This window comes from Phycomyces blakesleeanus (assembly GCF_001638985.1).
Source record: "Phycomyces blakesleeanus NRRL 1555(-) unplaced genomic scaffold PHYBLscaffold_8, whole genome shotgun sequence".
In the NCBI taxonomy this organism is placed as follows: domain Eukaryota; kingdom Fungi; phylum Mucoromycota; class Mucoromycetes; order Mucorales; family Phycomycetaceae; genus Phycomyces; species Phycomyces blakesleeanus.
In genome coordinates this window covers 761,131-777,213 of record NW_017265141.1, presented here as the reverse complement: position 1 = coordinate 777,213, position 16,083 = coordinate 761,131, and the positions used below count along the sequence as shown (strand labels likewise).

General features: G+C 34.0%; 6 protein-coding genes across 6 annotated transcripts; 2 read left to right on the top strand and 4 right to left on the bottom strand.

Annotated features, from left to right (window-relative positions):
* Positions 1-620: 620 nt before the first annotated feature.
* Positions 621-1,920, bottom strand: PHYBLDRAFT_61094 (hypothetical protein; the record flags this gene model as incomplete). Its single annotated transcript, XM_018440749.1, has 4 exons — positions 621-800; positions 1,030-1,042; positions 1,090-1,388; positions 1,471-1,920. The coding sequence occupies 4 exons, from the start codon at positions 1,918-1,920 to the stop codon at positions 621-623; spliced, it is 942 nt and encodes a 313-aa protein (XP_018292894.1).
* A 195-nt stretch (positions 1,921-2,115) lies between these two features.
* Positions 2,116-2,933, top strand: PHYBLDRAFT_167196 (hypothetical protein; the record flags this gene model as incomplete). Its single annotated transcript, XM_018435588.1, has 4 exons — positions 2,116-2,197; positions 2,333-2,387; positions 2,692-2,781; positions 2,855-2,933. The coding sequence occupies 4 exons, from the start codon at positions 2,116-2,118 to the stop codon at positions 2,931-2,933; spliced, it is 306 nt and encodes a 101-aa protein (XP_018292893.1).
* A 462-nt stretch (positions 2,934-3,395) lies between these two features.
* On the bottom strand, positions 3,396-5,961 carry PHYBLDRAFT_167195 (hypothetical protein; the record flags this gene model as incomplete). Its single annotated transcript, XM_018435587.1, has 3 exons — positions 3,396-3,428; positions 5,388-5,707; positions 5,877-5,961. 3 exons carry the CDS (start codon positions 5,959-5,961, stop codon positions 3,396-3,398), a joined length of 438 nt encoding a protein of 145 aa, XP_018292892.1.
* Positions 5,962-7,009: 1,048 nt separating this feature from the next.
* On the bottom strand, positions 7,010-10,010 carry PHYBLDRAFT_144211 (C2H2-type zinc finger transcription factor; the record flags this gene model as incomplete). Its single annotated transcript, XM_018431170.1, has 7 exons — positions 7,010-7,926; positions 8,248-8,514; positions 8,594-8,841; positions 8,906-9,031; positions 9,099-9,208; positions 9,264-9,618; positions 9,676-10,010. The coding sequence occupies 7 exons, from the start codon at positions 10,008-10,010 to the stop codon at positions 7,010-7,012; spliced, it is 2,358 nt and encodes a 785-aa protein (XP_018292891.1).
* A 499-nt stretch (positions 10,011-10,509) lies between these two features.
* PHYBLDRAFT_144210 (hypothetical protein) lies at positions 10,510-11,301 on the top strand (the record flags this gene model as incomplete). The annotated part of the gene is made up of 1 exon (XM_018431169.1): positions 10,510-11,301. One exon carries the CDS (start codon positions 10,510-10,512, stop codon positions 11,299-11,301), a length of 792 nt encoding a protein of 263 aa, XP_018292890.1.
* Positions 11,302-12,408: 1,107 nt separating this feature from the next.
* Positions 12,409-12,579, bottom strand: PHYBLDRAFT_158528 (hypothetical protein; the record flags this gene model as incomplete). Its single annotated transcript, XM_018433805.1, has 1 exon — positions 12,409-12,579. A coding segment is annotated over one exon (171 nt), but the record flags the coding sequence as incomplete, so codon positions are not given.
* Positions 12,580-16,083: the final 3,504 nt, after the last annotated feature.

The window sequence follows — 16,083 nt, the reverse complement described above, 5'->3', positions numbered from 1 at the left end:
GCTGGTCATTCCGATAATTTTGTTAACAATTGGATACAGAAGCTTGAATCAATCAATATTCTTGGGCAAATCTACAAGAGCAAAACGAAGAATCAGTGCGGGTCGTTCATGCAAGCCTTGTTCAAGACAAGTGATAGTAGAAGTACCAAGCCATACGCGGGCCAAATTCAGTACCTCTTTGTCAATACTGCTGTAAACTCGTTTGCTGGTCATGCGAGCCAGCATGTATTTGCATATGTACAATAGTACAAGGAAGTTTTACTTCAGCCCAGAGCAGGAGAAGGAGTTAAGGTGAATGAGGTGGGGTTTGAAGATGACAGCATGAACAGCATTCTCTCAGTGCATAGAATCTGCTATCCAGTTGCAGTAGGCAAGCACCTTAGTCTAGAAGGCGAAGTTCAGATGTGTGTAGTTTCTTTGCCATGAAAAATATATATTTAGATTCAAATACAAAAATAAAACACGTATAAAAAAGAAATATTAATTAATACAGACTAATATATATAGCTGCACATTTATTTTTTATTATTTCTATAAATTTTTGTTTGTATTTGGCATGCTATACATACATCTGTATACATCATGCTAATCCGTAAACATAAACAAGTAGAAAAAAGTCTCTAAAATAGTTGGCAAGAAAAAAATGATTTATTTTGAAAGTACCAATCTGGTAAAGTGACTGCCAAATTCTCAGGAATGCTCACTTCTTTCTCATAAGAGATGTGCTTTTTCAAGCTTTCTGAATTTTTCTTCAAACGGATAACAGTAAGTTCATCAATAGTACTAATAAACGTCTGGAGCTGGTTTAAAGAATAAATAGTATTAATAAAGTATTATTATTTTCTTTAAAACATAAATAGATGTTTAATATTACCTCATCAGTTCTTCAGCTGGAACGATATGCCTGCACTTTGTTATCTCCATCCAACTCGCCATCAGATATCACGTCAATAGAAAGAATATTTCTGCAATCATATCAATTCATGCCCTTATGAATAGCCTCTGTGTATGTCTGGTACGTGATAATACAACGGTCAAGAAGCTACCAAAGAATATTGTATTAAAACATTAAATCAATAGTAAATTAACTTTATTTTAAAACTTATGGTCTTCTTTCTGTTGCGTCTTCTTCCAGCTTTATTTCTAGCCATAATCTTCTCTGCTGAGGTCTGGAAGACTCGCACTTGATTTTGGTAGTTATTCTTTATTATATTCATAATGACACTCTTTGACACATTTGTGCAACATCTTTGAGGTCTCAGGTACTTGAAGAGAGCCAGTGCAAGTGTCTTGTTGTACTTATTGCCATACGTGCCAGTCATTGACCATGCTGATCTATTATTATTCTCAGCAACTTTAAGCAGGTCTGTGCTAACAAAGTTTGGTTTCTTGATGTAACTATTGATAAGTTACTATAAAAACAGTATTAGATATATTAATTAGTAATGTTATTATTATCAATTTACTTACAGAAATCAAGGGATGATGTTTTGCTCCAAGGTCAAGATCATCATCCATGGAAGAAGAAGAATCCGCCGGTACAGCAGAAGGCATCATGGAATTTTGGCCGGTCATTGCCTTTTTTATTTTGGCATTTGCAGTCATGAGCTGAAGGACCGAGTTCTTCAAAAATTCATTTGTCTTGTTGGACAAATCCAGGACATTCTTCAAATGAGTTATTGCATCAGTCACTCCTTTTGCATTTTCTTGCAAGGATTGCATTGACACATTGTTGGCTGCCAACAAGGTAAGGACGTGATCTATTGGGGTCACAGCAACTTGAACTTCAGGGGCTGTGTCAACTGCTACTTCTGGAGTTGATGTATCAATTGGAGCAACAACACCTGCACTTGTGCTATTAAGAACAGCATTCATGCATAGATTGGATTGGCGGGGAGCAGTAGGAATATGCTTTGTCATTTTCTGTTAATAAAATATATATTAATAACTTTCAACTAATATTGTATAATTCACTACACTTGTTATATCATATTTAAAATTCACATACTAGTAAAGAGGATAAGTGGTGCAGATTAACTCTCTACCTTTCATTTGATATTTAAGCACATCTCCCAACCACTTGATCCACATTTAGACAACTTCTTTTCTAACTTAATGAGACACAAAGTTGTATTTCAAGATGACAGTGGGCATCTTCTTTTGGAGTATTACTTTTTACAGCCCGAGTTTTGTCAGGGTCAAACTGGGTTTTAAGACAAGTCTTTTTTTTTTCTTTTTTTTCTTTTAACGACATTTATTATTGATATTTTCTTTGTTTCTCTTTTGCTTATGTTTTTACAATTTCACTTACAATTTTTTCTTTCTTTTATAGCTCAATACCAAATATGTGTCTCTTTGTTTGGCTATACTCTGTCTGATATATCAAAGTAAGATATCATTCTCTTACAGATCTTCGTTACTCATCATATTGTTTGTCTAGCCATTGCTACTCATTTCCATTAAGTCTTATCATCTCTTAATTGAACATGATGGTAAGTTTTTTTCTTAAAAAAAATTCAACTTATTATTTTGTTTTACTCATAAATATATCTTTATTTTTATTACAATTTATTAGTTATGTCTGGTATTATGCAGGAAGACGTATAATCAGTAATACTTGGTAAGTTAACTACAATATATTTAATAAATATGCCTTTACTATACACAATAATAATAATTATTTATTTTTAGAATGTATCTCTATTCAAAGACTACTGGTATTGTCTTGATAATTCTGAAGAACATGTTTATATCAATTTTATGTCAAGTCTTCTCTGTCTTGTAAGTATTTATGAAGAAATTTCAATTTAAATCATTTACTAATTCTTCTTTTCTATTAATCATTTTTTAATAGCATTCCCGCTATTAAAGTATGTATTTCATGTCTACTCCCAGAAGGCTTTAAATTATATATAGCAAGCAAGAAATATTAGTGATTATAATAGCTATAGTATCAAAACTGTTGCGAAATTAGGATTTTTATCTAGAAAAGATTTTCTTATCAAAGAAAAAAAAAATTGAATAAAAAATGTATAACTCAATGTTTTTCTAAAAAAAAAAGTAAAATAAATAAACAAACCAAAGAGGCTTGTTTATAAAAATCTACCCATGCTTTGTTTCTCTTTTTCATTATAAAAAATCTAGTTTCATTGCTTTTGTATGTATAAAAAACCTAGTTTCATCACTTTGAGCATATATAAAAAACCAACTATCATTATTTCTTTATATTGTAAAAAACCTACAATCATCTCTTTGATAGTTTTTAAAGCATTTCTGCAGCCAATAAAAAAACCCGGTAAAAATAATAATATAGGATGCTAGCTCTTTATAGACCTCAAAATATAACACATAAAGAGGTAGGCTCGATAGGAGTAAAGCATAACTACAATATTTATTTAGTTTTCATAGTTTGCGGACTGACAATTGTTCTACATTGGGTTTTTGTGTACCCGTTGTTATAATGATATGCATCAGCACCATAGATGATATCATATCATTGCTCAAAATGATATATCACAAAAATTGTGATGATATCAGCTCAATTATCTACATTTTTGGTACATTTGATCCAGATGAAATTACTCTATTTTTCCAGTAGTTGTTACGTTTTCTTTGGCAGGTGGATGTATGTATATAGCATTGTCTTCTTAATAGCTTTCTCCAGGTATCATCATTACAGTGATCTTTCTGTTGGTCATGTGTAATCCCACTTTACTGTCTTTTGCATGTAATCATACTGTCCACAAATTCCCATATTTTCCTTTTGGTATCCTCATGAACAGATTTGTACTTGGGAGTGCCCTCAAGCCATATAAGCATATGAACATGAGGCAAGCCTCTGTGTTGGAATTTGATTCAGAAGAAATATTCTTTAATCAAATTATCTTCAAAAGGCCCATTTGGTGCTTTCCAAGTTTTTTTTAGTTGTCTAAAGGGATAGTCAAAGTATCTAGCATATGTAATTAGGTCTTTTTGAATTAGCTTGGCTTTTTCTGCATACAATAGTTGTTCCGCCTGTTCTTCTGTGATAGAAACTCCATCAGTTACAAGTTTTAGGATACAGAGTAACTCTGGACAACTTGCTTCGGCTGCTGATAGAGTTACAAAGATTTTTGGAATGCCAAATTGTCTAACTATTGCTAAAAGATTCTTTTGTTCATTTTTCCAATATTCTGCAGTAGAACAAATACCACTGAATGTCTTATAGGCTTGGTCTTTGCTTAGTAGTTCTTCAACACTGTTGTTATTCAAGAAATCAGATGCATTATAAGGTACGTTGCTGGAGATCTTGGTTCTTTTTCGAAGAACTGTGTTAAGGTTGCTATGCATTCTCATTATTTGGTTCTTTCTGTCCATATACAGAGTATACTCCACTCTTTGAGCTGCTCTCCAATCGAACCTTCTTGCAATAGATTTTGTCATGAAGCAGTAAGATACTTTATCAGAAGATAACTGCTGGCCACAGAAAATTTGAGGGAATGCCAGAAAGTCACTATCTTTATCAGTTAAAATAGACAGAGGTATCCTTCCATCTGCAGGTGAAAGTTTGAGAGCTTCATGATCTGAAACTATAACAGTCTCTTGCTTGCCAGAGTTCATAGATTCATCCTCAGCATTACTTTCTTTATTTTTCTCAGAGTGTTCAATATTATTGCCCTCTTCTACAATTCTAGTATCATTGCTGGCAGCTTCTTGTATCCAATTTTTACTGAAGGAGATGTTATACTCTTGGTAAAGTGAGGTTGATTGTAGGAATAGCACTGCTCTCCAAACTTTAGCAGGACTTATATTACCTCTAATATAGTCTTTGATATAACGCATCCTACGAGCTAAGCTCAAGTGAATTGTATTGAAGTTGTCAAGATTATGAGGAAGTAAAGAGAGTGTTGTATCAACATTAACAGATATGTTGATAATACCGCCTTTACTTCTATACTGCCCAGTTAGTCCTTTGTGTGTCCATATAGACTGGAAAACGTGTTGAGATGCAACAAGTCTTTCTTCTAATCTTGTCAGGTTGTCTAAACAAACGACATGATTAGGAAAGTGGAGACCATTAGAGAGAGTAAGAGCTGGAAGCGTTTTTTCTTAAGTGACGTTTTACAGGTAGGACATAATGGAATATTGGCTATAATATTGTCATCAACGAAAGTGCTTGGTATCTTATAATTGTTAATTGCCCAAAAGGTTCTCTCAACAATATCTTCTGAACAAACCCAATTGCTTGTAAGAGCAGTTCTTTTTACTGAAGATATATCTTTTTGAAAGAAAAGGCCTCCACAACATCCGCATACACATGTAGAACCCTCTCTGATTATTGATTCATACTTTCTTTATATACTACTCCAATTATTTGTGTCAACGTCATTCAGTCTACACCTTCTTACTACTCGCTCATTCTCTTCAACAGCTCTACTTTGTCTACTACATCTATACTTGCACATATATTCTGCTTGAGAATTATGGTTCTCCTCTTCTGTCTCTGCTGCTTCTGTCTCCACTACTTCTGTTCCTACTACTTCTGCTTCCACTGCTTCTGCCTGAGCTACTTCTATTTCAGCTGTAAGTCTGCGTCTGTGTTGATACTTCTGCATATACTCATGTATATATTCTGCTCGAGAATTATGGTTCTCTTCTTCTGTCCCTGCCGCTTCTGTCTCCACTACTTCTGTTCCCACTACTTCTGCCTGAACTACTTCTATTTCAGCTGTAAGTCAGCATCTGTGTCAATACTCCCGCATATACTCTGCACAAGAATTACTAATATTCTCTGCTTCTACTGTCTCAACTACTTCTATTTCAGTTATTTATTGACGCCTGCATCAATATTCTCACATATACTCTGTATGAGAAGTATTAATATTCTCTGCTTCTACTGTTGCTATCACTTCCATTTCTGCAGTTTGCAGGCGACTCCACCAATACTCTCACATATACTCTGCTTGAGACATTGAATTCCATTGTTGTGTTTCTGTTTTTGATGTTTCCACTTGCAATGATTGCCAACGATTATGCTGGTATTCTCTCATGTATCTTTGTCTTCTTTCAGCCCTTTCTTCAGGGGTAACAGTGTCTAGGCATTTTGTACTTTATAATAATATAATATAAGAGTAAAAGTAACAGTAAGAAGAAAGTATAATATGCTTAGTAAGCTATAAAGAAGAATCAAAAGTGTCACATGGTTAAAGTGTTTACATTTTTACTAGTAAAATTCTTACAAACTTTCACTGCTTAAAATTGTAACAAACTCTGCATACAAAATTGTTACAAGATCATTGTTTACATTGTTACGGATTTTCCCCTTTTTCTTAGGCTTTCTAACTCCATAAACTTCATATAGAATGCCAAACAGCAGGGAGATATATTTATTTATATTTTATTTTGGAGTTTAAGCAAGATGTATTATAAAATCCAACTTTAAAAGCAGGTAGTCTCAGAACCTTAGAGAATATATAGATGACTTACAGTGACCACAACATTAAATTGCGGAAAAAAAAATTCAAAGTGCGGCTTTTTCACAACTCAATTTGCGGCTTTCTGGAAAATCAAATTGCGTTTTTTTGTGAAATTAATTTGCAGTTTTCTGAGAAATTAAATTGTGGTAATGGCTGGACGAAGTATGAGACTTGTAATTAGAGGGGTTCTTTATTTTTGCACTTGTCAAACTGATTACAAGAGTGCTGTATAAAAGCTTTTAAATATTTAATAGGAACATCATTGCATGCATCCGCAATTCTTGTTTTGAGATCTTTTTCATCAGTAAAAAGTCTCTCTTGACTTTGTTTTTTACAACAGACCAAAATTGTTTAATTGGATTTAACTCGGCAGAATAAGGAGGAAGATGTATGCATCTATATCCTCTTGAAGCGATTAATTTATCAATAGTTTTACTCGCATGAATGGGCGCATTGTCCATGACAATATAAAAATTACTCATACAAGGATTTTTATCTATTTCATCAAGAGTTTTTCCAATGAATTTCAAGTAATGACCAGTTTTAGTTCCCTCTCATCTTTTCGGGTTTGATGTCTGCTTTCTTTTTCGTTCTACACCATCAACTTTACATTGCTTAGGCTTTTCTGTTACTCGAAGCTCAATATCAACAACCCCAATTGAACTTATGGCACCTAATATCGAATGAGAATCCCCTTTAGTCGACTTTGTTTCGACAATTGCTGGTGTACCAACTTTAGACCAGGCTGAAGGTGGACGCATGTTTATATCAAAGCCACTTTTATCCACGAAAACGCAGTTGGAGAGAAAATCCATGTCAGTTGTTGTCCATTGCTCTACCCACTCGAATCGTTTTTGAAGAGTTTTTCCAGAGTTTCTTTCTTTTGTTTGTAATGTTGCTCTTTTGAATAACAGATTGCATTCATTTGTCATGAAGTTACGAACACTAGTTTCTTTCAAGCTGAAATTCGCAAACGAACACTGCAGACTCACAACAACATCCTCCACACGTGTTTGAGGGTTTTTATCAAATAGATCGATAATAAACTCCTTATGCTCTTCTTGCAGCTGTCCTGTCTTTCGCTTATCCTTATTTGTTTGCTTTTCAAATATATTCCATTCAGGTTCATCTCTTATTCTTTTAGTCCACTGCTGACCAGTACGTTTGGATACATCAGAAAATCTGGCAGCTTTCGCAGCTTTAAACAACTTCACTTGTAAATAGTACAGAAAAAGCACCTTCTGGTCAGGAGAATATACTTTATAACTTTTCTTCGTTACATTATTATCTTCTTCATTCACTCTTAAAGATACTTTGTTCATATTCTCGTCAAGTTTGCTTCTCATTTGCTTTTGCTTGGATGGCTGTGCCTGTTGGTATTCACATAATGTGGTGAGGGTTTTCAAATGAAAAGGATCAACTTCTTCAGACCATTCCATGGCATCATTGCCTTGTTCGTTGTAGATCTTGCCTTGTCCATTTCCATAAAAAAAAAGTATGTACTCATTGTAGTTCTAGATTGAAAGAGAAAGAAAATAAGAAAAAGAAAAGAAATGCTTGACCCGCAATTTAAATTTCTCAGAAAACTGCCAAATAAAAAAAGGCTATCCAGATTGCCAATCAAATAAAAAAAGACTATCCAAAGTGCCAGCCAAAAAAAAAGATTCCTCAATTTGTCAGCCTCATCTAACTCAGTTTTTTTTAAAACAGATATTGTGAAATGAAAAAAGATTCATCTGAGGTATACTCTACTAGATTTTTTAATAATATTAATGGGTGTAATGGCTGGTACTTGCTTTTCTTTTGCGGTTGGCATAGGTATCCATAATTGATGCTATTTCATTGTTGGAAAGTGTTGGCATGAGTGATGATTGCTGATTCGTTTTCTGGTCAGCGCACAAGCTCCAGAAGGCTGAGGAAATTAATGTCAATTGGTCGGCTTGTGCAATAAAAAGTGGAAGTTCTTTTAAAGACATTGGCAATGGAATATGGGCAATTTCGACTATTGGGTATAGGCCATTTCTTGTACCATCAGTCAAATAGAACGTTGCATGATGTCCTTATTTAACATAGGAGTGATTAAAGAAAGAGTGTTAATATGTCTTTTTTGTATTCAAAATAAAAACAGAGATATTTACCAACAACAAGAAACGACAGAACAAATTTGCTACAATATGTATCAATTGCGTTTTTTGCTAAAAGCGCTAATCGTACCAAGTCTTTTCCAACCAGCTTGTGATTCAGCACCTGGAGTACTGGTTTTACTTCTCCAAAACCTACAGTCTGCCCGATCTCTGTGCCTATTATCATGCTGACCATAGAATCAGGTCTGGCCAGTAACAATGACATCTCACTGGATTTGCACTCGTCATTATCAACAGAAGTCCTAAAGTACGCGAAATTGCAAAAAAAATTTAGCTTGCATTTGACTAAAATTGTTCTTTTCATACCAACGAAACATGACGTGCTTCATGAGGTTTTCCAACAGTGGATTAATAGCTGCAGTGACATATCTAGTAATCAACTTCGATTCATCAACTTTCTGACTGATTGGTTCCAAAGGTAATTGTTCAAGACTATGAACAGATGTTAATTGTCATATAATAAACACTGTGACATGCATTCTTCACAATTCGCCCTTACAGATTTCGAAAGCAAAATAGTACTCTGTTATGGACATCATTGCTGGCAACCATAAGAGCCATCAATTTTTGAGAATCCTGAAAGTCTGTAGTCTTCTTCTTGATGCAAGTCTATATAATAACGGATAATTAAGCTCAGCCATTTTTTACTCTCTTGATTATATACCTTCACGATTTGTTCAGCAGCAAGCTGAGTATATTGGTCAAATTCGCACGACTGAATACCATATTCTCCCAGCAAATATTCAATAAGGTCTTCGCATATTTCACGTCCTATAAACTTGTGAAGATCACTGTTGGTGCGGGCTGGCTTTAACAAAAGGATTGAAGACAATGCCAAGATGTGCTGGACATGGGATTCATACGTCAAGAGACGCAGTTCGTCAATGATTGTTTTCACATAATTGTGGAAGTCGTGAAACCCCTTGGTAATATCGTTGTTCTGAAAGACAAGATGATCATTGTCTGGACAACAAAAAATCCAGCCTAGCTTGGTGATATCGTCTGGTGCAGTGATAATTCTTAAACAAGTAAAATTTAGAAATCCAAATCATTGTCAGTCAAAATATTTCAAATACCCAATTTCAGGTTGAGATGTCACAACATGTTTCAAATCACAATGCTTTTCAAGTTCTTTTTTCATAACGAAGGCCTCTTTACAAGAGACACAGCCAAATTGAACCACAATGGTGTAGCCAAGTCGTTTATACTTTTGAACATTCGTTTGATTATACACACCAAAATTGTGGTTACCAGAGAAAATACGTTCCACTTTTTTCTTATGAGTGGTAGCAATATGGTTCACGGCTTTTTGATTCGACTGATACAACTTGTCGCAATAAGAACATGTTTTTTTTAACAAAATAACAGTTTTTTCTTCCTCGTTGTAATTTTTAGTATCACTAGATGACATGGTTTTTTTTGTATCTCAGCAAAAGAAAAAGACTTTTTTTTGGCTGGCAATCTGGATAGCCTTTTTTATTTGGCTGGCACTTTGGATAGCCTTTTTTATTTGGCTGGCACTTTGGAGAGCCTTTTTTTATTTGGCTGGCACTTTGGATAGCCTTTTTTTTTGGCTGGCACTTTGGATAGCCTTTTCTTATTTGATTGGCAATCTGGATAGCCTTTTTTTATTTGGCTTGCACTTTGGATAGCCTTTTTTTATTTGGCAGTTTTCTGAGAAATTTAAATTGCGGGTCAAGCATTTCTTTTCTTTTTCTTATTTTCTTTCTCTTTCAATCTAGAACTACAATGAGTACATACTTTTTTTTTATGGAAATGGACAAGGCAAGATCTACAACGAACAAGGCAATGATGCCATGGAATGGTCTGAAGAAGTTGATCCTTTTCATTTGAAAACCCTCACCACATTATGTGAATACCAACAGGCACAGCCATCCAAGCAAAAGCAAATGAGAAGCAAACTTGACGAGAATATGAACAAAGTATCTTTAAGAGTGAATGAAGAAGATAATAATGTAACGAAGAAAAGTTATAAAGTATATTCTCCTGACCAGAAGGTGCTTTTTCTGTACTATTTACAAGTGAAGTTGTTTAAAGCTGCGAAAGCTGCCAGATTTTCTGATGTATCCAAACGTACTGGTCAGCAGTGGACTAAAAGAATAAGAGATGAACCTGAATGGAATATATTTGAAAAGCAAACAAATAAGGATAAGCGAAAGACAGGACAGCTGCAAGAAGAGCATAAGGAGTTTATTATCGATCTATTTGATAAAAACCCTCAAACACGTGTGGAGGATGTTGTTGTGAGTCTGCAGTGTTCGTTTGCGAATTTCAGCTTGAAAGAAACTAGTGTTCGTAACTTCATGACAAATGAATGCAATCTGTTATTCAAAAGAGCAACATTACAAACAAAAGAAAGAAACTCTGGAAAAACTCTTCAAAAACGATTCGAGTGGGTAGAGCAATGGACAACAACTGACATGGATTTTCTCTCCAACTGCGTTTTCGTGGATAAAAGTGGCTTTGATATAAACATGCGTCCACCTTCAGCCTGGTCTAAAGTTGGTACACCAGCAATTGTCGAAACAAAGTCGACTAAAGGGGATTCTCATTCGATATTAGGTGCCATAAGTTCAATTGGGGTTGTTGATATTGAGCTTCGAGTAACAGAAAAGCCTAAGCAATGTAAAGTTGATGGTGTAGAACGAAAAAGAAAGCAGACATCAAACCCGAAAAGATGAGAGGGAACTAAAACTGGTCATTACTTGAAATTCATTGGAAAAACTCTTGATGAAATAGATAAAAATCCTTGTATGAGTAATTTTTATATTGTCATGGACAATGCGCCCATTCATGCGAGTAAAACTATTGATAAATTAATCGCTTCAAGAGGATATAGATGCATACATCTTCCTCCTTATTCTGCCGAGTTAAATCCAATTAAACAATTTTGGTCTGTTGTAAAAAACAAAGTCAAGAGAGACTTTTTACTGATGAAAAAGATCTCAAAACAAGAATTGCGGATGCATGCAATGATGTTCCTATTAAATATTTAAAAGCTTTTATACAGCACTCTTGTAATCAGTTTGACAAGTGCAAAAATAAAGAACCCCTCTAATTACAAGTCTCATACTTCGTCCAGCCATTACCACAATTTAATTTCTCAGAAAACTGCAAATTAATTTCACAAAAAAACGCAATTTGATTTTCCAGAAAGCCGCAAATTGAGTTGTGAAAAAGCCACACTTTGAATTTTTTTTTCCGCAATTTAATTTTCACAAACCCGCAATTTAATGTTGCAGTCACTGTATATTACTATAATTCTTTTTTATAAAAAAAAGTACCAAGTCAGAGAGGTACAAAGTAATCTGATCAAGTAGCCAGAACTTTGTGCTACTAATTATTATTAGACAAATTACACAGATACAACTTGGTTATCCAATTATTTAACTTGAATTATAATGATAGTGATAAAATAATAGTAAAAAATATATCTTGAAGCCATATTTTTTGGTAGGTTTGTATTTTGATATTTTCAAAAAGGAAAGAAAACGTTATACTTTGTCATATACACAATTGGTATTGACAATTTTAAAAAAAAATTATTAAAATATTTGAAAAAAAAAGTAAAAAAAAAAATATAAAGATAAAGATAAGCATAAGCATAAGCATAAGCATAAGTATAAGCAGAAATAACATGAATACAAAAAATACAAAAATAAAAATAAAACATATAGAAAAACATTGGCATATTTGGATAAAGACATAGGGCAGAAAGCATATGATATGGAACAGATTAGTTAATTGTTAGGAACAACTTCAATATAAACAGCATTGTTTATATAGACATTGCTAGTTGTTTCAGTAGAAATACTGTCTATATCAACCATGATTTTTACTGAGTCTGGAGTTTGGACCCTGGAGAGAGCGACATACAACTGCCCATGCCCAAAGACATGGTTGGGAAGGTACAGACCAACTTTGTCAAGGGTCTGGCCTTGGGACTTGTTGATAGTCATGACAAAGGTAAGGCGGACTGGAAATTGGCATCACTTGAACTCAATGGACATGGTCTATCCTGTTGGGTTCAGCTTGATCCTGGGGATGAGCACCACCTTTCCAGCACTTGATCCAGCTACAATGGTAGCCTTGATGACATATCTGCCAAAGTCATGGCATATAAGGCGGGTATCATTGCAGAGATCATTCTTGGGGTTCAGGTTTCTCAGTAGCATAATAGGACATCCTTTCTTGAGGCGTAGAGTATGTGGAGGCAAAGATCCAGGATTGAGAGTGTTGAGCAGTTCAATTAGGTAGCTCAATTGATCATCTTTGCTTAGATCTTTGTCAATACTCTTGTAGACGGTTTCTTGTCCAGAGAACAGTTCAATAAGGATGTCATTGATCTTCTTAACTTCTGCATTCTTTGGGGTCAAGATTGCATGGCCCATAAGGAAGCTGGGACTGGTGGCATTGTTAAGAAGATCAGAAAAGATTGCACTGGCCAGATAATTAAGATTACGGCCATGAAGGAGCATGTGTGGTGGGATGAGAAAGACGCCTTTACCACCAGTCGTCCGAAGACTGTCTTTGCCAACAGTCAAGAGAAGGGCAGCAAACGCATTAAGATGTGACATTTCCTGTGAATTGGTAGACTCGGCAATGCACATGTTCCTTGTAAGTCTTATGTGGTAAACAATGCTCTGGAGATGTGCTTTCTTGACGCACTGGGAAACAATCTGGGTTTTGCTTCCTTGTGGAATGACTGGAAGCACCTGACAAAAGTCACCACCAAAAACGAATAGCTTGCCACCAAAATGAACAGACTCGAGCAAGAGGTCAACCAACTTCATGACATTTTGAATGGAATGGTTGACAGCATTAATAATATCCTTGCTGACCATGGGGATCTCATCCCAAACAATTAACTCTGTTTTCCTGATCAACTTTGCCACCTCAGAGTTGACAGGAATGGAACACATAGAGTCAGCATCAATGTCAAGGGGAATCTTGAATTTGGAATGAGCAGTTTGGCCACCATTTAAAAGCAGAGTTGCAATTCCACTGGTAGCTACTGCGAGAGCAATCTTCACTGGAAAAATAAGAACAATTAACATATTGTCCAGATAGTCGGATTATAGTGCATATGTCAGGTTTTTTTTTCATATCAGCAGTTTTTTTATTAAGTTGGGGGTGTAGTTTTGATGTATTCTATTGGCTTAAATAAAAAAATAAAAAAATACGTTTTGGTTTACTATAAAACCATATCAAATCAAATATTTGTAATACTCTTGTTTCCTTTTTTATTTTATAATTCAAAATACATACACTATGTTTCCTTCTATTCAAATGCACAACATTAAATATCACTGCACCAGATGCAATAATAATGATCAAGGAGTTTCCTGAGTATTGAGACGTACTGCTCAGCATCATAATAAAAGAGCTAGATTTGAAGGTACTGAGATATTCAAGAGTTGTATAATTTATTCAGTGCTGTTATCTGTTCACCAAGTAATAATCGCTTTTATTTTTATTTTTTATTATTTTAAAAAACATAGCTGAAAAGAGAAGCATAGAAGTAGATACTGAAAGAAAGACATTTTTTATTTGAAAAGCAGAAAAAAAACTAATAATAAACTATTATATTTCATATTTGTAGTAATCCCAATATATCAATCCGATCCTGTGAAAGCAATGGATGGTCAGACCAACTTATCTAATTTGGATGCCATCTCAACATTTGACAATGACATCTGTCATATTTGACTAGTCACAGAAAAATTTATAAAACAAGTTCAATAATAAACACAGTACCAATCTCGGAGACCAATAATATTAGCGGATCTGAAGGTAAAAGAAATCTATAAAAGGGCTCGTAACTGACATACTAGTTTTATCCATTCAATTGGCGCCCATTTCCATCTAATTAGCATCCATTTCCATCTAATTAGAACCCATTGACATCTGATTGGCTTCCATAGAAATTGAATTTGCATCCATTGCCAACTGAATTTGCTCTCATTGCCATTTGAATTTGCTCCCATTGCTATCTGAATTTGCTCCCATTGCTATCTGAATTTGCTCCCCCCTCTCCTTTTACTATTGGCGGAAGGGTACATGGCACTCAAATTTTTTATCCTTACACCTTACAATTTTTTTTATATAACCATAGTATTTTTTTTTGTAAACGTCATACTTTTTTTTTGTAAACGTCATACTTTTTTTTTGTAAACGTCGTATTTTTTTATATAACTGCCATATTTTTTTATATAAGTGCCAAACGCCTAATGTAATAGCACTTCATATATGTAGACCTTTCTACAAAGATACGTCATAGAAAATATCTATAGAGAGAACTAACATAATATGCAAACTTTTCTCCAGATTACTTTGTTAAAGTTAAATACCTTACTGCAGTTATAAGATAATAAAGCAAGTATCTCATTATAATAATTATGTTAAAATTGAAAATACAATAATATTATTTGTATTCTTTCTTTATTGCAGAGTAAGTTTCGAATAAAAGATTCATTTTTTTGTCACTTGTAGCCTCGTTGTTTTTAATGAAAAAAACAACTGGAGACTTTCTCCACTTCAAAATATAGCCATCAGCAGTTGTTTGTTTCATATTTACTATCTTGCTAGCTTTTTCGATAGTTAATCCTCTTATGAAGTAGAGATAAAGAAGCTTTTTATATCTTTATCCGTAGGCTTTTGATATTGCCCTCTACTTTTTTTGGGGGTTTCGTCTGTTGTTGATGGGGCAGAACTTTTTGGATCTTCTGGCATTTCAGGCTCTTCAAGCTCTTCCATGATTTTTTCAAAGGCACTGTTATATTCTTCAAGTTTCTTGTGTAACATTGTAGGGTTTTCTGATAATAAAAGGTGAAAAAATAAAGAAATAAGAAGATATGTTAAAGTGACATATTTTATATAAATATAGTTATATCTAGCACATAGCAGTTATAATTAAATAGTAATTACTTAAGATGCAAGATAAAAATCAGAACACAAGTTGAAGCAGCAAGAATAGATGTAAAGAAGATTGAGTTGTTGTTAAATAGTATTAGTCATTATATTTTCAGCTTTTTATATCAAAAAATAATATGCCAAGGTCCACTAAATAAAGTAGTACAAATTGAACTCAAGGAGATAAAAAATAAATAGGACAATATATTATCCGCAGCCATAAATTTATTATAAACATTCTTTTTTAAAAGAGATATCATAATTCTCTCTCTTTCCATTTGGTGTTTATATATCAAAACTCTTTATTTCTCTTCTTAAATCAGCAATAAATTTCATTCTCATGCTCACTTCAACAACTAAATATTACTCTGACAATAAAAACACTGCTTAAAGCTCTACACCTCATGGATTTTTTTATTATTTCCAGATCACATTATGTTTCTGTATGTAAATAAAGCCTATACCTCGGAGTCATTGATATTAATCTCTAAATAATCTATAGTATTTTGAGCAAAAGCTATAAATCTGAAAAGAAAACGTGACGATTCAAC